This window comes from Camelus ferus, chromosome 2 (genome assembly GCF_009834535.1).
Source record: "Camelus ferus isolate YT-003-E chromosome 2, BCGSAC_Cfer_1.0, whole genome shotgun sequence".
In the NCBI taxonomy this organism is placed as follows: domain Eukaryota; kingdom Metazoa; phylum Chordata; class Mammalia; order Artiodactyla; family Camelidae; genus Camelus; species Camelus ferus.
In genome coordinates this window covers 54,400,996-54,427,279 of record NC_045697.1, presented here as the reverse complement: position 1 = coordinate 54,427,279, position 26,284 = coordinate 54,400,996, and the positions used below count along the sequence as shown (strand labels likewise).

The following is a 26,284-nucleotide window of genomic DNA, read 5'->3' as shown; positions in this document are numbered from 1 at the left end:
AAACAGTGATGCAAAAAATAAAACTCATACAAACATACACATACATATAATATTTATTGTACTTTTCTCTCATTATGAAAGTAATATATGTTCATTTTGGAAATTTGGAATACAGGTATTCACAAAAAAGAAAATGAAAAAAAAAACACTCAGATAACTATATCAACACTTTTTGCATATATTCTACTGTTCCTATGCATGCACTTTATATATTATGTAATTTTAAAAATTAGACTAATTGTTTTAAACCTAATTTTTAAACTTAATAACCATAAGAATTAAATTGAAGATTTAACTCAATTAATCTTAATTAAAGATTAAATTGAACCTTATTTTATTTAGCATCTTATGGACACAAATATAGTAATTAGACAAGTTTAAGGAATTGGTTAAACATTTGAAACTAGGCTAAAAGTAAAATAGATAAAATTCTAAATATATTTTAAATGCTCACAAATATCATTTTATGACTACCAAGTAAGTTCTGAGACCAGGACAGTTAAAAAAATTCCTAATATATTTACACTGATTTAAGCTTCTTGGAAAATAATGTTTGTGGTACCCCAGTAGTTTTGTTTGTTTGTTTATTTGTTTTAAGCTATGATATCTGTCTTTTGTAGGCTGAAGTTGAATTTGTGCAATCTTTGTTTAATTCATTGTTGCTTGTCTATGTCATTTATTACTAAGTTGAATTGTAAGAGGAAATCCATTTTTTGACCACTTTTATATGCTAAATAGAGGAGGCAGCCACAATAGAATATTAATTATCTGATATATCCTTTTTTACAAGGAATCCTCATCTTTTATTATGATGGGAAAAGAGCAAATGACTATAATATCAAATATTAAGTGCCCTCTTTTGAGTTGCATATTTTTAACTTAAAATTCACACATATGTTTTGGATTATGAATTTTGGTTTAAATTCATTTCCATGTTATAATTTATGGGTCACAATATTTGTATAATATACCTATTACTGCAAAGATTTTCATTACATATTGAGCCTTGAGAGAGTTTCTAAGTTTGAAAATGGTGAGTAATCCAGTTTCAATATTAATATTTTAATGTATATATAAATAAATGAATACACTGATACTTTTTAATTCTCATAAACTTCTTTGTAAATATAAAAATCAATTGGGAATTCTTAACCTGTTTTGTGACATGAGCTCCTTTGGCAGTCTGTTTTGGCCTAAAAACCTCTCTCAGGTTAATGTTTTTAAGCATATAAATAATATAAATAGGAATAAAAGAAAAGCACTTGCATTGAAATACTGTTTTCTATATGGATCACGGGTGAAAATCCCCTGCATCAAGATTTTGAATAGCCCTTTAGTTAATGTATTAAAAATGCCTGAGAACATGTCTAAGTAAAACGTATCTTGAACATATAAAATCCAAGCTGACATGTATTCATTAAACGTATATTTACTAAAGCCCTTGGATTGTATCTTGTATATTTTTGCCTTTAAATCCATATATAAGAATTGTTACTAGTTAGGAGTAAGTATATGTATGATAAAGATATGTGGAGAAGATTGGTTTTCTTATTTATATTCCTGTGTCATCTAGCAGAACTAGCATACACACCTTTAAATTTAACTTTAAGCATTTTAGCATATTACAGATTTTGAGTCTTGCTCAACTTAACTGTAGATTGGGGCATAGATTGGTTAATTAAATGTATGAGTTTAGTGAAAAAGACGATATGAATGAAAGAATAGAAGGAAGGAGTTCAACGGTGATAGAAATAGAACCAATGGAGACAGAATTGGAAACTAATCTAGGATGTGGAAAAAAAAACAAAACACAACACTAGAAAACTGGAAGTATGAGAAAAGAAAAGTAAAGAAAGGAAAGACCTACTATTAGTCTAATTAGTAACTTACTTTCCACAGTTCCACATGGCCTGGAATATGTGGAAATTACATTTCATCTTTTGTGTGGTACTTCATATCTCATGTGAATATAATAGTATTTTACCTATTTTTTAAAAAAAGTTATAAACAGTGGTTGAATTTCTTGTAAGTCCCTTATGAGACTTTCTCATTTAATGGATATTTTAGAACCCTTTCACCCTAACCCCCTTTCCATGTGATGGCTTGAAACAGAGGCCTGAATTAAAAGAGATACTGTGTCGATGTTTTGTGGAAACCATGTCACTAAATGTAAATATCAACAGGTGTTAGTTACACACTTATAGAGAACTTGTCTTTTCCTCTTTCTAATATTCTTCTGTTTCTTTTGACTCCTATATATTAAAAGTGTGGTTTTCAGAGTTCATTTTACATATCAAATAAATTTTTGCTTGTGCATTTGCTTGATTTCTTATTTACCTTTTTAGAGATTCATAGATTATGGATTTAGGAAGATCAGAAGATAGAAGAAAAATCCCTCATATTAAAAAAAAGAGTATATTATGTATAAAACATAATCAGTATAGGTCTTTTCTTGATTGTATTTTAAAACAATGTCTTTATTACTACACTTAATTACCACAGATTCCATAGACTCCACAGCCAAGAGGTGTGTTCTGACCCCCTGTCCAAATGCAGACCCCTCTAAGGCTTCCTTTTACATGGCAGCCCTTCACAGCCTGTACCATGTAAACAAGGGGATGAAGGAGAACTATTTGTGAGTCTTGCCAGGTTGGAGGAGTGGATGGCAGGTTGGTTGCTGAATACTCCAAACATCAGAATGCTTTTGAAGCCAAAGGGAAAATTAGATTCATTGCATTTTTTTTTTTAATCACAGGAGGGAAAACTGATCATATGGGCAGGGGAAATACTATTCCTGTGGTCTACATATTATCTTAGCGTAAGATTGTAATTGCTGCTAAACCCCCTTGGAGAAAAACTCCCCTGTAGTGCTGAGGTTAGGACTGTGTTGTGTTTTCTCAGCCTTACTTTTTGGCCTCTCTTTGAAAACAGCCATGGCAGTTTTAAACACTGATATATTATTATAAAAGAAGAAAGTGATTAAAAAAAAAAACCCACATAATGGGTTATGGGAGCTCAGAAAGCAGAGGTTAATTCAGAATCTTATGATTAAGGGGAAATATTTCATTATTTTTCCTGAAAATTTTTTCCCTTGTTAAATCTCTAACAATGTGATTTCTAAAAGAATGTGGATAGTAATATAACCTGAAACTCTGCTTCTTTTATATGTAAATGTACTGCAATATGCTTTGTGTTGATCATTCCCCAAAGGTGAAATTCATTATCTTGCTCTCTTTACATGATTTCCTATGTAGTCTGACAGTTACAGAGAGAAATAGCCATATATAAGTGGGTCAAAGCACGGATTTAAAAAAGCCAGGAGAAAGAAGAAGTGATTTACTGGGTCTGACACCCTGTTTACCATTTCAGGATCAAACCAATACCAAATTCCTAGGACGTAGTAGGGAGTCCAGCAAACGGTAAATGAAGTGGCAAATGCAACCGTCATCTTTAGGGTCTTCAGCCGAGCTCGTGGTACATTGTTCTTGGATTGATTCAGTTGTAGTCCTTTTAGATGGAGAAAAGAGGAGGTGTTAAGTGACTGGTTTTATTACAAAGCCAAAATAGACAAAATAGGAAGACAAAATCACTAATTCAACCTAATGAATACAATGGAAGCAAATTTCTAGTATTTTTAATAATGATAATTTGAAAAGCATGTTTATATTTCAAGATTTCTACTATGTTACATAATAAGTGGAAACTACTAAAGGTAGTAATGCTCTTAAAATTAAATTTCCACTAAACTAATACAGATTTGAAATATGAGGTTACTCAAATTCTTAAATAAATTATATAAATTTGAGAGAGCAGACTGAGGTTGAGCTGGGTTGAATTCCCTATCTTTTGGTTGTCAAGCCAACAGAACCACGTATGCTTTATAAATTTTCCTTTTTGAGAATGTACCAGATTCTTGAAAAAAAGAAGGCACAATCACGTCTGTGAAGTTAAAAATGAAATAGTCAATGACATTCAATAATATTTCCCACACCCAACACACATACACACACACACACAAGTGTGCAGTGTGTGGATACTATGTGCATCAAGTGCTCTAAGGCCTGTATTCACAAATGTACGTGGGCAAAAATTGACTTCTTCAAGGTGCTGAACTGTGCATGCCCAGATGCCAAGAAAAAAAAAAAAAACAATCACGGGGAAGACATTTTCATCCTGCTAACTCTTGGGAACAGGAAGAAGCAGCAGCTGGCAGCTGAAGGCTGGAACACTTGCTACTGGATAATCGTAGCTTCTAATGTTGCACCCCTTCAGGTTCTTAAGGGATTCTCAGTTTTGGTTCCCTTTTGTACATGTTTGGAAAATAATCTGCAAAAACAAGCTGTGCTTGTGAGGACTCAATGTTCTCAAGAATTTTTTTAAAAAGGAAAAAAAAAGAATTAAAAAAAATCCACATTGTGTGGATACAGGGGATTTGAATGTGAAACAGAACAGCTTAACTTTAACAAGTCTGTTGACTACCATTTAACGAGTTGTACTTTGCTATATTCTAGATATCAGGTGTTTGCTGTAGTGTTGCGATGGCCCAGTGGGAACAATTTGCCAATGCTTACACTGCCTAAATGGAATAAATGTCCTTTCATCTTTAATTCCATGGTATAAATTTTAGAATATTAGAAGATACTAAATTTTCTCCTCTGTAAATTGGGGATAATAAAAGTATTGCCTTATGGGGGTGATTGTGAATATTAAATGGGTTAATATAGGTAAACTGCTTAGAACAATGTCTGGCACATAGTAAGTACTACTCTGCTTTGAGTTGCTTTAGAAAGCTGTTTACCCACAGTTAACAGCTAGTCTAAGGAATACATACTGTGGGGATCCTGATGAAGGACGCTTGTCAGGGTGAAGATGATTTTTGCATTGCAGACCAACATGATGAGAAGAGGGATGATGAAGAGGCAGCTGAAGGTGAAAAAGTTATAAAAGGCTTCATGCCACCATTGTGGAAAACTGCAGTGTGTTACACATTGAGAGAAACCGTCTGTCTGTCCAGAGCTGTCTGCTAAATGGATCATCCTGAAGATATATAACTGTATGAGAAAATTTTAAAAAAAATTTAAAAAGGGAGATTGCTTATTTTCAAACAGCATTTGAAAGTTTTCTTGAAAGTTTTCTCCTCTGTGTTCTGCTAGCCTTCTAACATTACCCAAAGCAACTTCTAAACTTCTTGAAAATAACCTTTTGGCATCTCTGCAAAAAGTTTTAAGTGGATCTTTACTTAAAATGTGTTTGGGTAATGTGAATGGATCTGTAGGATTTTGAATTTCTTTGGAAATTATTTCAACCTTGCAGAACAGGCATCAAACAAAGATTTAAACCTTGTTTGTATTTCCATATCAGATGCAATTATGCTGAGGAAAATTTTCACAAATGATTTTGCGATTTCATTGTTTTATCTATGGCACATAAAACTGTGTCTGACATTTAGGATGTGCCCTCAAAGTACATATTTTTTTAAACTTTATTTTTGAGACATAAAACCCCATTAAAAAGGTCAAAAGACATGAACAGACAGTTCACAAAGAAAAGATATAACAGTGGCCCTTAAGCATATGAAAAGATGTTCAACCTCACTCATTATAAGAGTGATGCCAACCAATTAAGGCTACACTGATATGCTATTTTTTACTATCAAAATTAGCAAATTAAAAAACAAAACAGCACACTCTCATGGCAAGGTTGTGGGGAAACATGGACTCTCATTCATTGCTAATGGGAATGCAAATTGGTAAACCATTAAGAGGGGTAATTTAGCAATAAATTGACAATAACAAACTAACGAATGCATTTATCTTTGACCTAGCAATCTGACATTCAAGGATTTACCCTGAAGATACACCCCTGCCTCTATTATATGAAAACAGGTATGCACAGGATTATTCATTGATGCATTATTTGTAATTGAAAAACATTGAAAATAATCTACATATAAATTAATGAGACAGTAGCAGAATAAACTGTGGTAGACCACACCATATACTGCTATACAGCTGTAAAAAGAGTAAGGAAAATCTCTGTGTGTGAGAGTGTGTGTGTGTGTGTGTATACATGTACATATATTTATTTTCCAGCTCTGTCTGCAGAGAGAGCCTAGGAACAATGACAACCCAGTAGCAATGAGCACACCCAGCACTCTAGTACCCAGGTTTTGTTTTCCAAACATCCTTCTCTACCAAAAGGAACTCATTGGAATAGTAGGTGGTCCTACAGCAAGGGCAAGCAAAGTACAACACGTGCCTGGAACAGTTTGTTATGCCAAAAAGTCAGGAAATGCCCAAAGAGTAATGGAGCATGTGAAAAGAGTTCAGGAGCCAGTTTGAAAGAGCTCCCATTGGCCAAATCTGGGACAGTTTAAGCATGAAAAACAAAACCAAACTCTGATAGAAGAGAGTGATAAGCTACTGAATAAAGAAAGAATCCGTGACTCCATGCTGATACAAATTACAAAACATCAATAAATGGGGAGAGGAAAAAGCTCTTTGTTGCTATTGAAAGTCAACTAACCAATCTAAAAGATATAATGGAAGTAGTGATTACCATTTCTTAATCACGATAACAATAATTGATTCAGGCAAGAGTCATCAATAGATGGTAAAAATATGGGTATAAATTTGAGGAGAATAGTTTATTTACATCACCTCAAAGTATCTACCTGCAGGATATTTATGACTCTAAAGAATAAAATAATAACTTTACAGTAGAGAAATAACCTAATAATTAAATTAACATTGCCAGTAACGGAACCAATCGGCAGTTTTTGCTTCTTTATATAATGCATTGAGAACTCAGCATCACCTCTTTAGTGTTTCTGCCGAAACTAGCCATGAAAAAACATCAGACAAACTCAAATTTAGGGGCATTCTACAGAATAACTGACCTGAACTCTTCAAAAATGTCAATGTCATGAAACACAAAGATGGACCAAGGAACAATTGCAGTTTAAAGCAGACTGAATCGACAGCATAATGCTGGATTTTCTTTTGTTAAAAGGGACATTATTGATATGACTGGTGAGATATGAATAAGGTATGTAGATTAAATAATAGTACTGTATTAGTGCTAATTTCCTGATTTTGGTACTTAACTGTGGTTATGTGCTAGAAAGAACACACTGAGGTATTGAAAGGGGAATCATGTCTGAACTTATTTTTCAACAATCCAGAAAAAATACACATAAAACATAATAAAGTGAATAAGCAAATGTGATAAAATGTTAATATTCAGGGAAACTGAGAGAAAGATATCCTAGAAATCTTTGTAAGATTCTTGCAGCCTTTCTCTAAGGGTGAAATCATGTTAAAAAAAAAAGAACAAATTGGGTCAACTGCTACGGAAACATTGCAAGTAGTTTTCAAAAACAAGGTCTAGTGGACATTTATTTATTCCTTCCCCATTGGTCAAGCATTCTTCTTTCCTTGTCCTTTCCAAGGTTTTCTACTGAAAAACCTCATTTACCATGAAATATTATTAAAATGAAAAGGTAAGAGTGCCCAAGCACCAATTAACCCGTAGCAAGTTAATTCAAAGACAAGTGTTACAGGATTTTAAAATTTTTAAGCAAATGCAGGAAATAGTTAGTTTTTTAAGTTTTTGATTGTATTAGTAAATTTAAATGGCATTTAATTAATTTAATAAGCCCAGAATTTCTTTCCTTTTTGGGGTGATGGAGTAAGAGTAGAGCGTGCCTTTAAAAAAGTACTGTTTTTCCTTTCTTTGCTTGTAGAGTAGAAAAAAATTAATGAAGTATAATATATAAATATAATAAAATAAACACAAATGTAATAGAATATAAGTAAATATAGTATAAAGTGTAATTATATTTCTTTTCTTTTTGGGGGGTGTTTGGGGAGGGAGGGAGGTAGATTTATTTATTTTTAAAATTTATTTATTTATTTTTAGTGGAGGTACTGGGGATTGAACCCAGGACCTTGTGCATACTAAGCATGCACTCTACCATTGAGCTATACCCTCCCCCTTATTTCTTTTATTTGTAATTAAAATGTTGATTTTCAGTTTCAGATCTTTTTTCAGCTTCAAGGGCAAAAAAAAAAAAAAAAAAAGAATTTGTAAATCATTCCACTAGAGGGTGCCAAATGATCATATTATCAATCTTAAAGTCAAGAAACTCAGACATGCGTTCAGCAAATTCTATTTTATGATCCAGACTAACTTTTTTCACATTACAAAGTGACCTTTTCAGTTTTCCATCCTTCTCTGAAACCTGAATTTATTTAAAGTTCAGTTTTGAATTTTACCCAACAGATGATGTGACTTGAAGTCTCTGGAAGGGTTCCTTCACATAGAACCTGAGAATCTTACATTTCTAAATATCTTTCCTTTTCTCCCCACCACCTGACACAGGCTTGGAACCAGATGACCTGAGTTTGACTTTATGCTTTGCACTGGGTCACATTTTCACTTCAATATTTCATGTTTTTAAGTTATAAATGATGAAACTTTTAATAAAAGTGACTGAAATATAGTACTATGATTCGATTTTGGTTATCATCTTTATTTAACAAATGCTTATTTTTAAAGCAACTACTTGGTTAAAAAATATACTAGGTGCTTTTTGTTATAAAAGATGAGCAGATATACCTTCTATCAGGGAATTAAATATTTGGTAGGGGAGATGTAGAATATATGTAACACCTATAATAGATTGGTAACTTCAAAAAGAGAGGTATAGAATAGTGTTATGGAAATTCAGAATCTTACTTGCCCATAAACTAATTTATTTTAGCCTTAATTCAGTTTATTTTTCACCTCCAAGGCCATGTTTGTCTCAATGATTACTACAGGGATCCACTTTACTTCCAGTGGCTTTTTTGTCCTTGGATTATATTTCTTTAATTTCTTTATGTTTCTCTTCTCTCATGCCTGACCCCAGTTCTCATCACCATTTGCTTTATTTTGCCATAAACAATAGCAATTCATTTTCTATCTTTACAGTCAATTGCAAATGCTATTCCTTCTTTGCATATTATTTTTAACCCCCACTTTCCCCCACAGTAATGACACCATGACCTAATATTTTCCAAGGGTGATTATCTTTAGATGGTGTGCTTCAGGTTTCTCTCATCTGTGAAATGGAGATATTAATAGTATCTCCCTCTAGGGGCTGTCATGACAATTAAACACAAGTAAATACTTGCAAAGCACTTAGAGTGGTACCTGGCACACAGTTAGCACTATATAAATCATAACCATTATTATAATAAAAATTTTGAGGCACATAACTTATAAATATGTATCATATATACTTATTTCTATATTCATACATGTATACCATATATTTTTCCTGATATCCCTTAACTACCTATTTTCACCTTAAGATTTTCTTGCCTCTTCCTTCTCCAGCTTCCTACAGGAAAAAAGGAAATAGGCACTCTTGCATAGTGGGATGCAGTATAGTGGTTACAAGCTTTTGGGTAACTGGATGTACTGACACCTTCACTTACCAGATGGTAATCTTGAGCGTTATATAGTATTCTTAACCTTAGTTTCTTCATGAATAAAATAAAGACAATAATTGTATCTAAATTATTGTTGGGAGCCTTGCATGAAATAATGAACACAAAAGCATTTAGCACAGTTCCTGGCACATATTTACATCCTCAATGACTATTATTTATCATCATCATCATTATTATTGCTGTATCTGCTACTGGTATGCCATTATTATGTTCCAGTCCCATTCTTGGCATATTGTACACTTGTGATTTTACTGAATTTAGGCTACTTATCAAGTTCAGAAGTACATTCTAGCTCTGTAAGTTCTGTAACAGGCAAGCCTCCTCATTTCTTCAAACCACACGTCTTTACATCAAAGACTAACGGATTTGCTCAGATACAACAAGCCCTCCATATTGGCAGGTTCCACACCTGCAGATTCAATCAACTGCGGATGGGAAAATACTCAGACAAAAAATTTTTGGAAGTTCCAAAAAGCAAAACATGAATTTGCCAAGATCCAGTAACTATTTATGTAACATCTACATTGTATTTACAATTATTTACATACCATTTACATTGTATTAGGTATTAAAAGTAATCTAGAGATGATTTAAAGTATACAGGAGGATGTGCATGGATTATATGCAAATACACCACCATTTTATGTAAGGAACTTGAGCATCTGGGAATTTTGTTATGTGCTGCAGGGGTAGGGGTGGGGGGTGGGATCTTGTTGGGTGTGCTCTGGAACCAATCCCCCAGGATATTGAGAGATAACTATTTCCCTGCAGGCCTGGGTTACATATAGAATTTAAAAGCTGTCAACTTGTAAGTCTCCATAGTAACACAGATGAACTAGTGAAATGAACTCTATCTGCAAATAATCTGCTACACTGGAATTCTTGTGGTCTTAGATGACTATCATTAGAAACCTTGTAATTTCTTAATTAGCTATGGACACACTTAATTCAGAAAATGTTTTCTCCTTAACATGCACTTACTAGCCTAACCATAGCTGGTCTTAAACCAGATTTCCTTGGTTGTTACCTTGCCTTGCCTTTCTTTTCTCTTTTCTTTTCTCTTTCTTTTCTTTGCCCCCTCTCTGTATCTCCCTTCCATCCTTTTTTTTATCCTTCTTTTAGAAACAATACTTTCAAGACTTGAATTATTATGCTCTGGCATATATAGCTTTCAGAGTGAGTGGATGGTATTGTGACTAGGGAACACATTGGCTAAATTTGCTTACCAGTCAGAATGAATGTTATAATTTTGAGAACTTTGAAGTAATCTTTATTTAAGAAATTTTCTTTGCTGTTTCTTAAAGAATCATTTTATTTTCATACTCATATTTCCCTATTAGTTTTTCTCCTGACTTCAAAAACTCTATAATGAAGGAAGGAATGAATAGCAGTGAGTGTTTAAGTATAAAGTCTTGTACTGATGATTTCACATACCTTACTCTTTACAACTTATTCTTTACAGTTACCTTTTTAAACTTTAAACATTTTTAAACAGTTACCTTTTAAACTTAAAGTTAGGTAATTTACTTAGAATAGCTGGTAGGACACAGGGTTGAGATTTGAAGCCAGTTTTGTTTAAATCTAATGCCCACACCATTTCTACCATCCCTTTGCCTTTCAGACTTGCAGGGAGATCTGAGGTCTTCAGAGACTGACTGGGGTGAGTGAAAAACCAAGCAAAGGACTGGGGCTCCCTTTTCCCTCTTTAGCTGGAGCTTTTATATCAGTTTCTCCTCTTATATCAGTTTCATTTTTTGAAGCTCCACATAGACTTTTGTTTTAAAAGAAAATTCCATTACTGGCAAAAAGTAGGACATTTTGGCCATACTACACAGAAACTTCTGAAAATGTATCTCCAAATCATCACAGAACTCTGACATTATCAGGAAGGTGGAAAACCAAGGTGGGCAATTTGAAATCTGGTTATTCTGACCTCTAGCAAAATGTCAGAAATTCCCAGATTCCCAGGAATGTGACAACTAGCTTGTCAGTTTTTTTTTTTTTCTTTTTTCAACCTAGGCATGACTTACTCGAGTGACAAACTATCAACATATGCACCAAAGGATGAGGATTAACGTCATCCTTTCAATGTAATTAGCCACAGCAGGATGCGCCTTTGTCAGTGGGCTTTCCAGTAGAATGGGTGAAGTACGCAGTACACTCCCTGTGTGTCACACCGTCTGGAAGTAAAAAGCCCTGTCTTCCTCTTGTCTTCTCCATCAAATACACATAACATTAGTCACAGGGTTGAAACCTCTTCCATTCAGAGAGAGAGCAGACAGCTATAATGAAAAGATAAACTGGACTTAATAAAAAGACATAAGTCCAACAGGTCAAGTGGCACTGGACAAACAATAAATCCTTTAAATTGGTGGTTTTCAAACTGAAGGTTGTGCCCTTCAGTTGTTGGTTGCAACAACATTAAAAAATGAAATGGAACAGAGTAGAATATTTATTTTATGAAAACTTTTCTCAGTTACAGGTGTGTGAGAAAAAGGGACACAAGGTCTTTACGTAGTATGTAGTTCTTTCTCTGGGTCACTGTCAAAAAGTTCTGAGTGCCGTGGTTTTCAAAGGTTCCCTTTGTAGGTTTTCTTACATGTGAAGTGGGGATAGTAACACAGCTTTTATGGACCTCACAGAGTCAGTGTGAGTAAGATGATGAATGCGGGGTTTGTCAGGAAATTTCAGCGAAGTGCTTTATAAATTTAAAGTGCTGCTAAAAGTAAGGATGAGTCCTTTGCTTCATAAAATGAAACAGTACTACCGTTTGCTGTGGCCCATACTCACACAAATCTCTCAGGTAAAGTAATGCGCTTGAGTTTAGGCTATTATAGGAAATTCCTAAGCAATTCAAAATTAATTTCTTATTTTCTTTTTATCATTAAGATAGGTATTTGGTGTTTTCTTGCTATTAGTGCTGTGATATACTCAGGTGAAAATAATTAGATAAATTAGTCAATATTTTATTTATAGTCTCTGGGAGAGTCCTTTAAAAGAAAGTGAAATTGTTGGTTTGTATTTCAGTTATGATCACAAATTGACTTATCTGTACTTTTGTTTAGACTTTCATCTACATCAGTACCCCAAATTACCAACTACTTTCCAAATAGCTGTATTATATAAAGACCTTATGTTGTCAAGATCATGTCCTAAAGCAAATTTTTTTTTAGCTCTATTAATAGCCTGCCTTCCCTCCCCTTCAGATAACTTGGCAGGCAGACAAACAAACACATGCTTTTCTTCCCAACCTACCTGTCCATTTCAAGACAGGTTTTAAAACTCCTTGGTTAAAAATACTGGAGCTTTATTTTACTTCGTTCTGTTATTAACCCCCTAAATCCAGTTTGTTGCCAATCTTTGTTTTTTGTTTGAAATGTCCCTTATAAATACTATCCACCTCTTCTGACACCATCCTAGCCCCCAGCCTGATCACCTCATTGCCAGGTGATCTGAAAAGGCTTCTTTGTGTCTCTCTCCACGCCATTAGACTCTATGTAAATTTTCTTAAAAATATTTTGTTAAAAAATCATTTTAATAATGTACAACACAGTTAACTCTGCTGTGTGCTGTATAGAAAAGTTGCTGAGTGTAAATCCTAAGTGTTCTCATCACAAGGAGAAAAAGATTTTTTCTTTTTTCTTTTCTTTTTATTGTATCTGGATGAGATGATGAATATTAGCTAAATCTACTGTGACAATAATTTTGCAATATATGCAAATCAAGCCATCATGCTGTACACTTTAAACTTATACAGTGATGTGTGTCAATTATTTCTCAATAAAACCGGAAAAAAAAATTTACTCCTTGCACAGGACTCACCTAGGTTATATGGCTTCCACATTACTTTTAGAATTTCCCCTGGCTAGCAATGTCTTCTGTTACATCCATCCATCCCACCCGCATTTACTGATTCATTTCTTCAAAAAAAAAAATTTTTTTTTTTAGTAAGCACTGACAGACTTATTTCATCCAAAGAGAAACCAAAGTATCCAAACATTTTAAATTTCTGTTTTTGTTAGGTATCTTATTAAGTACTGTGAATATTAATTAAATTGAACACAACACTCTTCACTATTGTAAGAACATATACCATAATGGCAGAGACAAGCAAATACATAATCCCAATGTTTTCTGACAAAAAAATAGTGTGCTCCAAGGTCAAAGGAACGGCAGCAGCCGCTGAATCTAATTTCCTGCTACTCTTGACTCTCGGTCTTTTACTACAGTCAAACAAGACTCCTATGAAAATTATTCCCTTAACTTTTGCTGAAAACTACATGTTATCCTTGGATTATTTTTTCCATTCAAATACGACTCATCCTTAAAAACTCAGTTTATCCTATCTTTACTGTAAAACCTTCACCATTTCTACTCTTGTTCATTTCTCTCTCTTCTGACACTTGTAATAGGTTTAAAGACTTTTTAGTACGTAGTTGTATTTGTTTTGCATAATTTTTACCTCTACAACTGAATGACATTTTCTTTCTTTGACAGTGTTTCATTGCTTCATGATTACCAGGCTCAGTGTTAGTCACTTAACTTGTGTTTATCTTCTCTAAGAAAACTAGACAATAAGCAGCACTCATACTTTAAAGAAATAAAATGGAAAATTTCAGAGTGTAAGCCTTTGCTAAGTAAACTCATTTTAAGTGACATATTTGCTAAACTAATTCTTGTATATGCAACCCTTGTAAGAATAACTGTAATATACTTTCCTCCACAGAAATAAAAACATTTTGGTTTTTCCCATTTCTCCTGTCATAAAACACATACTGCTGTTCAAAAAATGTTAAGGGAGGAATTGGTAGGAGAATTTAGTTGTCTAGCTTTCTAGTACCTTGCACTATTTTGTGAGTCCTATGTGGCAGTTTTTGTTTGTTTGTTTTTAAGTCACCTGGCCAGTTTAGAACATCTAGATACATTTCCATTTGTAGTGGCAAGTTTTTGAGGATCTTGGGAAATTCTGACTTTAATTCTTGACATATTCTTGTACCCTGGATTCATCATACAGTACATTTACAAGCATAGAGACAACCTGTTCATCTGTTATTAAAGGATCTTTGCCATTTTCAAGAATGTGTCCTTTTCTTTGGAGATCTGACTATTGCTAAGGCAGATTCTGCAGGTCAATTAACCAGGTTACCTGTAATGAAAACAGTCTGGAGAGAAGTCTGCCTCCTCTAGAAGAGGGCCTGTGCCTGCACAGACAGTCTCATACTTTTGTTAACAGCCTGTTACAGTCTAACCCACCTCCAGAAAAGCTCAAGTCAACCTCAGAGAAATATTTAAATTTCCAAAAGTCTAAGATTTCCTACATTTTCTCTCTATTCAGTCCCACACAGCTGCAAACTGCAGAACAAAGTACTAATCAGGACTATTTCTCTCTGATCTGCAATGACAGAAGACTCAAGAAGACCCATATAAAACAAGTAATGCGTACATTCTACCTATGCAAATTTCATCATTCCTAAAGATTCTCTCAATTTACCATGTCAATCAGAATAAAAGGAAAAATAGGTGGAAGAATAGAATGGGGATTAGGTCAAACTGGAGAATAGCTACACTTTAGAGGAGCATTTACTATGTGCCAGAGATTATGATAGACACTTTAACACACAGCTTGTTGAATCATCACAAAAGGTGCATAAAGTAGGCATTACCTCCATTTTATAAAGGAATAAACTGAAACTCAGAGAGATTAAGATATCTGCTCAAGGTAAAAGAGCAAAGCTAGGATTAAATTCTACTCTGACTTCCAGAGCCCAAGCTCTTAAGAGATAATACAATACTGCCTTTGATAAGGCCTTCATTCAAGTTTAGATAGGAACTCTGGATCTCCATACCCTAACAAGTTGATGATACTGGTTTACCTGTGGTCCAGCAAAGATGCTACTGAGGAGCCAGGCCAAGCCAGTCATGAACTGTCCGAGCTTGCTGTTGCTTTTCATAGTGAGAGGCCTCGTAATGGCCAAGGAGCGGTCCAGGCTGATCACTACCATCATGAAGGCTGGGGCATACATGGAGAAAAGCTTCAGGTAGCTGAGGACTTTGCAGAGGAGCTCTCCGGCATACCACTGCACAGTAATGTTCCACATTCCATCCAGTGGCATGACAATTAGGGTCTCCAACAGGTTGGCTAAGGTCAAATGTTTTAAAAGCATTTTCATCCTTGAGAGTTTTTTCCCTTTTTCTTTTCCCTGAGTCCACTTCTGAAGTTTCCACAAGAAAGAAGCATTGAAAGTTGTGGAGAGTAGAAAAAGGAAGAAAGTAACTGTCACACGGATTTTTCCCGATAAGGTCAGGGTGGGGAGGTTGTCCTGTGTCAGTGGGATGCTGCTGTTGATGGCTGAGCAGTGGTTTTGATTCTGTTCGGGAGAGGCACTGTTTGCCATCCTTCCTGACAGAGAGCGTCAAGACTTGTTTCTGGTGCTTCTGTTGTTTTATTGTATTTGAACCAAAAGGTTCTGTTTTATTTCAGCCTTCTTTAGATGGAAACGTCACAGGTTTACATATTTATGTCAAAGTTTGTCCCTGAGATGTTTTATATTTTAAGTGAAAGATCAAGGTGAACTTGTTTTGTGGGCTTGTAATCCAATAGAGCGCTGACGCAGAGCTGGCCAAGCGCTCTCTGAGGGCCGAATGTAACTGTAGTACCTCAGCAGATGGCCTGGTTTTCACAACATTTTTCTAAATGAAGAAGGATGTCTGAAGCTTAGTTTTTGAATTTAAAATTCACTTGGTAAGATTCAAGTAACTTTAATGAAGAGGTTTTCTCAAAACTATTAAATGTTCATCTTGTGTTCAGCAGATGCAAAATAAAAAAGAAAAAAACTAAAAAAAGAACTTGATCCAGTTGAAATTTGTTGTTTGAAGAATTTATACATTTCTCAAAAACATTTCTTTTTTTTTTAATCACACACTGCAGAGCATTCAAACACTAGATAAATATGTTTATTTCAAACCATCCTCCGTGAAACATCAATTTAATACCTTAACAGAATCAATTGGATCTAATACAAATTGGGCTGCATTCAAATTTCTCAATCAATCTTAAAGGTCAGATCATCCATGCTTAAATTAGAGTAAAATCATTAACTGTTTTTTCTGTAATCGCCTTGATTTTATAAATGTCTAAATACCGTGCTGCCATTGTTGCATATTATTGCAGAGGGTAACTGGATATTGGAGAGAATATTGTATAAATGCTGTAACCACAACCATATATGTTTATAAGTGAATATTTGTTTATATTCCTTTATATGCAGTCTGATCGTTTTACACTAGGGCCACTTAGAAACTTTCTCTGCGTTGTTGCTTTAACTTTCATGGTGACTGCTTGATGATGTTGTTTACTAATACTAGTATGGCTTAGATTGGAATTTATTAAATCACCAGCTTGACTTGTCTTATGTCAACTAGCTTGCTTCTGTTATAGCCAAACAAGGGAATAAATTTGAAAGTAAAAGTGGCTATTTTGATTTAGATGGCCCATTCTTGTTGGTTCATTTATTTATTTATTCTGTCTTATACACATTTATTTAATAAATAGTTACTAAATACCTGCTATGTAAACTCGCTTGGCCTTGGCAGGTGATTAAAATGTGCCTATGGCATCATCCAGGCCCAAAGGAGCTTACTGGGTACTACAGAAGATTAGATAAGCATACTGGATGTACCCTCAGTGCCTCCTCAGCTCCTTCTGTGCTGGCTCCTAGGTCTTGAGCCACTTAGGTCAGTAGCTTACTTGGGTTCCCCTTTGGTTGTCACCACATGATCAGAAATATTGGCTTTTCTCACTACTTTCAGACTTGGATTCAATATTATACTGCAGGACATGGACTCTGGCTTTGTAAGTGGCTTTCTGAAGGGTTTGGAAATATTTTTTAATGGATTATTCCGGTCCTGAAATGGACTGTTTTAGAAAAATTAGTGGGAAGAACAGATGAGGCAGAAATCAAGAGGACTATGTTTTTTAGAAAAATGTAGCACATGGATTTTAAAGCAAAGATATAGCATCAATATACAATGCAGTCAACTCTCATTATTTGTGGAAGTTATGTTCTGTAAAGTTGCCATGAGTGCTAAATTAGTGAATACAGAACCGTTGTTCCTAGTGAAAATACAGGGTTTGTGTTTCTGCAAGCCAATAACACCATTTGCATCATTTAGTTTTATATGCCAGTGTTCTTGTCAAACAAGCCAAAACTCATTGGTGTTGAACACCTGCTTTTCCACATAACCCCATAACACATAGGAGATATTTAAAAAATTCTTTAATATTGTAAATTGACTATACTTCATTAAAAAAATTCTTCCTAAGATCCCTGATATACAGAAACTGCCTCACCTGCAATTTGACATTTTCACACTGTGTCACCTTTTGAAATGTGCAAGCCAGTTACCATAAATTTCTTTGGCTTTCAGCCTCAAACAATGCTGTCTACAACATTAAAAAAAAATGAGCCTTCATCTCATGAATCCATAAGTTTCCTAACTTTTCCAGCTTTTCCATGGCTTCTTCACATATTATACATTTCACTTTGGCACACTCTGGAGAAGCCTTAGTTACAGATCAGCAAAGTTCCTCCTCCTTTTTATGGATGCTTGCTTGTAATATAATTGCTGAAACTAGAAGGCAGAACATTGCCTTGTTGACACTTAGCTGGGAAATTCCCTGGGCAAAGTGAAAACTCTGTGAATGCACATGTCTGGGAATAATTATAAAATCTCTGCAAATATGATTTTGGGGTTACAAATAAATTTTAGCAAATAGATAAATTTGCACATAATAAGGGTCACTGTAAGTAAGAATCAATAAGCAAAATCAGATCGTTAAAGAAAAATCAAAATTCCCACTAGAACACCCAAATAAGTTAAACTATATTACAAACTAAAATATTTATAACATTAGAAAATAGCATTTTAATCTACAAGTTCACAATAGATTGAAAGAAATATATTTGTTGAGCCCTCAGCTATTTAGATTTTAGGGGAGTGAAGTTATATTTATGTGGAATATTAAACAAAGGCATTTTTTCACATCTGATTCTGTGACAAATTTTATACCTACTGTATTAGCTATAATTGGTTCCTTAAAATCACACAGTCCTGATTATAACAGATAATTATTCTGAAGGACTCAAAAAGTTTTGCATATACATCATGTCAGTTAATCTGATCAGGGCCATATGCTTGAGACAAAACAAGGTACCACTGGATAGTCCTTATAAACCTGAAAAGCTATTATATGTGGGCCAGCAACCAGAAGAAGAAAGGAAAAAATGTTCATGGTAAGATCTGATTATACCGAAGTATATTTTGTCTTTTGCCTTCTACATTTAGGGAAAGGAAAAAAAAAGCAAAACAAAACACTGGCGTGTAAATGCTTCATTATTTGTTTCTTTTTTCTCACAATAATTTTTAAATTTTATATTATTTATTTTTTCATTGATGTTCAGTTGATTTACAATGTTGTATTAGTCAGATGGATGTATAACTGAATCACTCTGCTATAAGGAAGTAATGTAGATAAAAACTTGAATTTAAGATTCCAGATGTGTGAAGCTGTTCTGAGTAAGACTAAAGTACAGGATATGGCTGTGGAAGTGGGTAAGTGAAGCAGAAGGTGAGTGACATTTGATGTATTTAAGAAGTTCAAAGAACTATGAATCTAGTTCTGCTCATTGATTTTGGCAATAATGACACTATTAATAATATTTAACATTTACTGGGTACTTACTGTATCAGGCACTTTTCTAAGCATGTTACACGTATGAGTACATTTATCCTTACAACAGCCCTAGAGGTCAGGACCATTGTTGTCTTCACCTTACCGGTGATGACAGTGAATGGCCTCATTTTTATATGAAAGAGAAATAGGGACAAATCAACAAGCATCGGGATCTATCAAAGCACTCCATGGGATTATCAGCCTGTTTTGCGTCACTTAAGGTGAGGAAGACATAAAAAGAGAAGGGATAGCATTGGTACAAAGACTAGAAAGAAAACAGGTACAGTTTCCTGAAAAAATTTTATAGGCAGTATTATTGCAACTTCCTAGGCTACAACCTACAGATATGTGGATCTTGTGGAGTCCTTGTGATTCAGCAGGGGATTATTTATACACTCGGAGGGGAGTTTATTGCTAACATCTAGTCTATGATTTTCCAAGGGACCTGGATCTGCAAAGAATTAGAGAAGACTTCCTTGGTAACCCATAATCCATATTTACTCATAATTCCCATCAGTCTGGAAAAGGATAAAAGGGGAAATGATGTGTTGTGGCCCATTACTGTCATTAAACCCTTGTCAAAGTCTAATATACAAAAAAATTTTCACAGTTCTAAAATTATATATGTTTAAATTTGCAAATTAAATGTGCATAAAGAGAGGTGATTCTAATTAAATATGGTTTAGGAATTACAGCTATATTTACAACAAGGGTATAAAATTTGAATTTTCATCTATAAAGCACTTCTGCACTAGAGACCAGTTTTGGACATGATCCAGTCTCGATAGTATGTCACTCGAGTGTAGACACCAGGCTTGTTTGGAAGAGCACATTCATCTCCCCAGCTTACAATACCAGCAAGGAACCAAGTGCCTTTATAATCTGCACCAACCAGAGGTCCACCAGAGTCACCCTAGAAAGAGAAAAAGTATATGCAATTACTGTAATTTAAAGGTGAACACTGCTTATTTTTCTCTTCTACAGTAAAGACAAGGAGATACAGAAGAAGGGAAAAAATGTATTTCAATATTAAAAATTTTCAACACTAAAAAATTTTTATATTTCAATATTAAGATGTTATTTTAATTATTTTAAAAATATTTCCATTTTGATTTTCAATTTTAAAATTTTAAGAATTCAACATTTCAATGTTAAAATTTCAATATTAAAATGATTCTAGTCAAGAATATTTTTGAATTCTATAATCATTTATTTAAATCAAACATAAAAGTTTATATCTTGGATATAACAGTACAAAAATTTTAAAAAAGTATGAAAAACTTAAACTGAATAATTACCCAAAAGAGATATTTATGATATTGTTGCTAATGCCATAACAGTATGCTGAGGAACTCTCTGATCACCTCCCCAAACTCTCCTATTTTCAGGCATATATTGAGGAAAAAAGTTTATATATATCCACCACCAGCACTGGACTACTGCTCTTTAAATCTTGTGGAAACATCCCTCCAGTTTTCAGAATTGTATAATTTGACTAAACTACCCTCTACACTCCATATGGTTTTCATTTACTGATGTTTAGGCCATTTTTCCAGAATGATGGAACACCATGGCATCTGGATTTTCCTGTGCTCAAATCTTTTCCATCATCCTGGATAATTTCAACACCCATTTGATGAAACCATAGTCTTTTGGTTTCTTTGATTTTGATTATTTACATATTTATTAAACATTTCCATGTCACTCCTTGTCATCACCTGGAATAGCTCCACCTCTGAAACACTATTATTAGCATTATGACTGCAGTATTTTTACTCTACTTCTTTTCACTCTACATGTGGCTTCAACCTCATTAAGAATGCCAACTTTTTGACTCCTCTCTTTTCTCTTACTTCCTATTTCCCATCTTTCTTTATGTGACTATATTGCATAATTTATCCACTACTCTTTCAGCAAGATTCTTAGCTCCTTACCTTCTTCTTCACTATAATCTGGGCCAACTATACACTGAAAACCATGTTATAAATTTACATCCTCAAACCAACACCTCTCCCCAACAGTTGTGTGTCCTTAGCCATATTCCTTTCTCATTTTTAAGAGCAGCCAATCCAAATTTTTCTCATTTCATAATTTAAAAAATCATTATTTTTAATTGTCTAAAATACACATAACATAAAAATTACCATTTTAAGTATATAATTCAATGACCATATTGTGTGATCATCACCACTATTCACTTCCAGAAATTATTTCATCTTGCAAAACTAAAATTCTATACCCATTAAACAATTACTTCCCATCATCTCTTTCCTTCAGCTCACCTCCACCAGTTCACATCTGTTTCTACTCTCCTTTTCAGACAAATGGCTGTATTTGGTTCTTTCCAAGGTTAATCCTCCCATCTGTTCTTTGGATCAAGGACCTTATTCTATGAATAATTGTTTTGTTTATTTGTTTTTTCCTAATATGTCTTCATTTTCTCCACTGTCTCTTCCCTCCAGACATACTTTTTTTTTTTTTTTTGGTCTTGCCTACCTGAAAAATGACAACTTTTCTGGATTTTAAGACTTCCTCTATTGCCCTAATTATCTTCTTTTCATAGCTCTGCAACTTGAAGTAGTAATTTATATTGATGTTTCTAATTTCTCATTCCATTCTCAACTTACTTTTTTTTTGAGTTATAATTAACATAATATTATGTTAGTTTCAGGTGTATAACACAGTAATTTGATATTTTTATACATTATGAAATGATCACCACACTAAGTCCAGTTACCATCTGTCACCAAAGTTATTACAATGTTATTGACTATATTCCCTATGGGTATATTATGTCTTCCTTATTTATTTTATAGCTGGAAGTGTGTACCTCTTAATCCCCTTCATCTATTTCATCTGTCCCCTGCCCTCCCCCACCTCGGTTACCATCATATTGTTTTCTGTACCTGTGAGTCTGTTTCTGTTTTGTTTTGTTTTTTAGTTCCACATATGAATGAAATCATATGGTATTTGTTTTTCTGTCTGACATATTTCAGTTAGTATAATACCATCCAGGTCCATCCATGTTGCTGCAGATGATTTCATTTCATTCTTTTTTATAGCTGAGTAGTATTCCATTGTATACATATTTATACATATCTTTTTAATCCATTCACCTATTGATGGACATTTAGGTTTCTTCCACATCTTGACTGTTATAAATAATGCTGTAATGAACATAGGGGTAATTTATCTTTTCAAATTAGTGGGTTTTTTTTGTTTCCTTCAGATAAATCCCTAGGAGTGGAATTGCTAGATCATATGGTAGTTCTATTTTTAAATGTTTTCCAGTAGTGGAATGTAGTGGCTTCACCAATTTACAGTCCCACCAACAGTGCACAAGGGTTCCTTTTTCTCCACATTCTTGCCAAAATTTGCTTCTTGTCTTTTTGATAATAGCCATTCTGACAGGTGTGAGGTAATATTTCATTGCGGTTTTGATTTGCATTTCTCTGATGATTAGCAATGTTGAGCACCTTTTCATATGGCAAGGATAGTATACAACGGGGGAAAGACAGTCACTTCAAATAAATGGTATTGGGAAAGCTGGACAGCCACATGCAAAAGAATAAAATAACCATTTTCTTACACCATATATAAAAGTAAACTCAAAATGGGTTAAAGACTTAATCTGAAACCATAAAAATCCTAGAAGAAAACATAGACAGTAACCTCTTTGACATTGGTCTTAGGAATATTTTTTGGATACATCTCCTCAGGCAAGGGCAACAAAAGCAAAATTAAACGAGATCTCATCAAACTAAAAATCTTTTACTCAGCTTCCTTCTAAATGGTTTTTCCACCAATGTACCATTCCAAACATTATCAATAAATAATTGTTGAATTTAATAGACTTCTTGATGGCATGTGTCACTATTAACTACCCTCTTTTTTTCTGATCCGTGGACTCCTATGAGACCAATTTCTTATGCTTTTTGTTTTCTCATCTTTTGTATCTTGTAATGTTGGCCCCTTAAAAGTGTGTGTACCTGAGTTCTGTTATGTAGTGCCTTCTTATTGTACACACTTTATCTAAGCTGTTGTATCCATGCTCATGAATTTAACTACCACCCAGGTGACAATGACTTTCAGGTATATATCTCTAGCGAGAACTTTATCCTGAGCTCAAGGTTTTCATTTACAATGCCATTTTGGACATATGTACCTGGATATTCCACAGGCACCTAAAATTTAGCACACTTCAAATCGAACTTTTATTCTCTTTAAATCTACTCTTTCTCCTGTACACCTTCTCTCCAGTTGCTCAGGGAAAACTATGGAGCTAGCGTGTATTCCTCCTTTTCTTCTTCCTCACATTTGATCAGTCCCATAGTCTTGTTAACTCAGCTGTCTTATTCTCTTTATTCTTACTTAGTTGAAGCCCTTATATCCTTTCTCAGGCAAAATATTTTAGTAGATCCCTCTGTCTCTAGCTCACTTGTTTCCAGTCCATTTACTACTCTGCATCTATTGAATTTGACAATTAGAAAATCATTAGTAATCCTAGCTAGAGTACTTTCAGTGGACTAGTAAGGCAAAAGTCTGCAAGTAGTGGGTCAGAGAGTGAATAAGTTTGAGAATGTGGAACAATGGTGGTAAACTATCCTTAAAGATTTGACCAAGAAGGGAAAAAGAAACACAGAACAGGATATTTTCAAGGGAGAGAACTAATAATGTTTGCAGACTATGTAGAAGAGTCCATTATAGTGGAAGTTTGGAAAATATGGAATAAAGTTCAAAATTAATGAAAAGTTCAAATACCTGTGTAGATGAAAACAGTGGATAAGGAATAGGCAAAAGATTAGCTTTGAATTGTTGAAGAAACTTGTTCATCCTGAGCTAATATGGTTAAGGATAAGCAAAATACAAATCTCTCAGGATGAAAAGAAATTAAAGGAGCAGTTGCTTTCATTTTTTTTCTTGTTAGTGGGAGGAAATGTCATTTGTTAGGGTATATAAGGGCATGGTGGGTTATATTCAATGAATATACTAAAAGTTTGATATGGCACCATAAAAAGATGCATTAAAGAATTCTATAGTGTGTTAAGGACCCAGCTGTAACTATGTGACATAAAGCTTTATATTTATAAGGTTGCAAGATTGCTTCTAGTTGTGCTCAGGAAATTGCATATAAAAGCAAATAAAGTAGATAGTTGCCCTGTGTTTGGAGATTAGAATGGGTGTAGGGAAAGCAGAAGATGGTGAAATCACTGAGGGTGCTGTCAGTAGTGGCTGAAATAATAAAGCATGGGTTCTAGGCTGCACAAGATTACAAGAGAGTCATAGGATTGTGGATGACAGAGAAAACTGAGAGGGACAAAAATTGAAATTTGTCATGACTTTGAAGAATAGGTTTAGTGGGACAGTTGGGAAGATGGGAATCTGTAATGAGAGATGATGATTATGTATTGTAAGTACTTGTTTGCACATCTTCTAGCTCCCAGAGTGTAAGAATAACGAATAAATTAAATTGAATGAATAAAATAAGCCTCCTCCTGGATTTATCACTAATTCTGTGTGCCTAGATAAGCACAGTAGTATTTTTGTTAGTTCTAGGACTATTGCTTATGAATGGGATCAGAGGTATTTGAAGCATATTAGCATATGGAGAGGCAACTCAGTGTAGCCTTGAGAATACAGGCTGTGGAGTCTAGTTTCCTGAATTTAAATCTCAGTTCTGCCACTTAACGTCTGTGTTAGCTTAGACAAACCACTTGATCTCTTTGTCTCAGTCTCTTCACATGAGAAATAGGGTTTATAATAGTATAAACATACATCACAAGGTTATCATAACTTGAATAAATTATTATTCATAAAGAGCTTAAAACAGTGCCTGGCACATGAAGATGCTATATAAGTGTTTTCAAATAAATAAAATACTTGGGATATTGGAATCAGTCTAAATTAAGAAAGCTCCATGATCATTAGGTTTGGTGTTAGACTCAGTTGAGAGTTTTCCTGTGAAAGAGGGTGAGTCAAATTAAATTCACCAATATTTTATTTCATCTCTTTATTGCTTATTCCAAATTGAGTCTTATCCTCACCCTCACTCACAGCTTCTTGTAACAGTAAGGGTGGTTTAGCCCTTTCATACTATAATGAGACCTATCAGATAGCAATATAATTGTAACCAGCTACTCTGGCTATAAAACATAATTAAGCCTTTAAAAATTGTCAGTGAAACAACTGAACAGGTTAATTGGAAATTAAAAACCACATAAAAAGCTCCGTCTGAAAATGGAATAGGCAGATTTACCTGGCAGGCATCCACACTCCCCTCCAGGAACCCAGCACACAACATTCCAGGTGTGACTGCACCACCATATACTGCTTTACTGTTGCAGGTCTTATTATCTATAATCTTCACTAATCCTTTCTGGAGTATATTAGGACTCGCTCCTAAAAGAAGAAAATTATGTAATTTTTCTAATGCCAATAGTAATCTCTCTAGCTAGGTTATTAGTATCCGATACTATGTACAATTTCCAAACCAATATAAAAAATATGTTTTAATTAAGCTTGCTTTTGTCTCCTTTCTGAGTAATAAAGGTGTTACGAACACATCTAGCTATTGTTAAAAATGACCTTATTTAGAAATAGTTAGTATGTTCATCCAGATAAGGTGGGATTTTTTTTTCTTTTGAATTGTTTTGGAAGTTTATATTTATTACATGTATGCCTTAGGAAAAAAAGAAAAATTCATATTCCAGAAATATACATTTTATGATCATTTTTAGATTTTCTGCTGTTTGTTACTGTTCTGAATTGTGGAATTAATTTTAGGTGTTTTTTTCTGCTTTCAAATGTACTGATGAACCTAAATAGCCACTAAATCTTACATTATTAGGGTCATGGGGATGTATATGTTTAAGTGGTCTTTGCTCAAGCATTGCTCTGTCACAGAGGGCTACTTATTTCACCCCATCCAAAATGTCCAATTCCCTGCAGTCCTTATTTTTCTTATGGTATTGATCTGCATAAAATATGTGGTGTAATCCTCTTAGTTATTATATTTCATGAATATTGTCTGTCTTTCTTTGCTAAGAATGTCAGC

At 34.2% G+C, this 26,284-nt stretch overlaps 2 protein-coding genes across 4 annotated transcripts in view; both read right to left on the bottom strand.

Annotated features, from left to right (window-relative positions):
- Positions 1-2,536: 2,536 nt before the first annotated feature.
- On the bottom strand, positions 2,537-16,182 carry GNRHR (gonadotropin releasing hormone receptor). Its single transcript, XM_006185069.2, has 3 exons — positions 15,371-16,182; positions 4,832-4,923; positions 2,537-3,507 (listed from the first exon to the last, which is right to left on the bottom strand). The coding sequence occupies exons 1-3, from the start codon at positions 15,890-15,892 to the stop codon at positions 3,372-3,374; spliced, it is 750 nt and encodes a 249-aa protein (XP_006185131.1). The 5' UTR covers positions 15,893-16,182; the 3' UTR covers positions 2,537-3,371.
- A 2,812-nt stretch (positions 16,183-18,994) lies between these two features.
- LOC102506745 (transmembrane protease serine 11C-like) overlaps positions 18,995-26,284 on the bottom strand; it is a 54,804-nt gene continuing 47,514 nt past the window's right edge. For 2 of the 3 annotated variants that reach the window (XM_006185067.2, XM_032459181.1), the window contains exons 9-10: positions 25,487-25,629; positions 18,995-20,143 (exon numbers count right to left, since the gene is read on the bottom strand). In XM_006185067.2, the coding sequence (XP_006185129.1) occupies positions 19,982-20,143; positions 25,487-25,629 (305 nt within the window). In that variant the 3' untranslated portion in view covers positions 18,995-19,981. Of the gene's footprint in view, positions 20,144-25,155; positions 25,630-26,284 lie in introns of those variants that run through there. The other variant, XM_032459178.1, reaches the window with a different exon arrangement.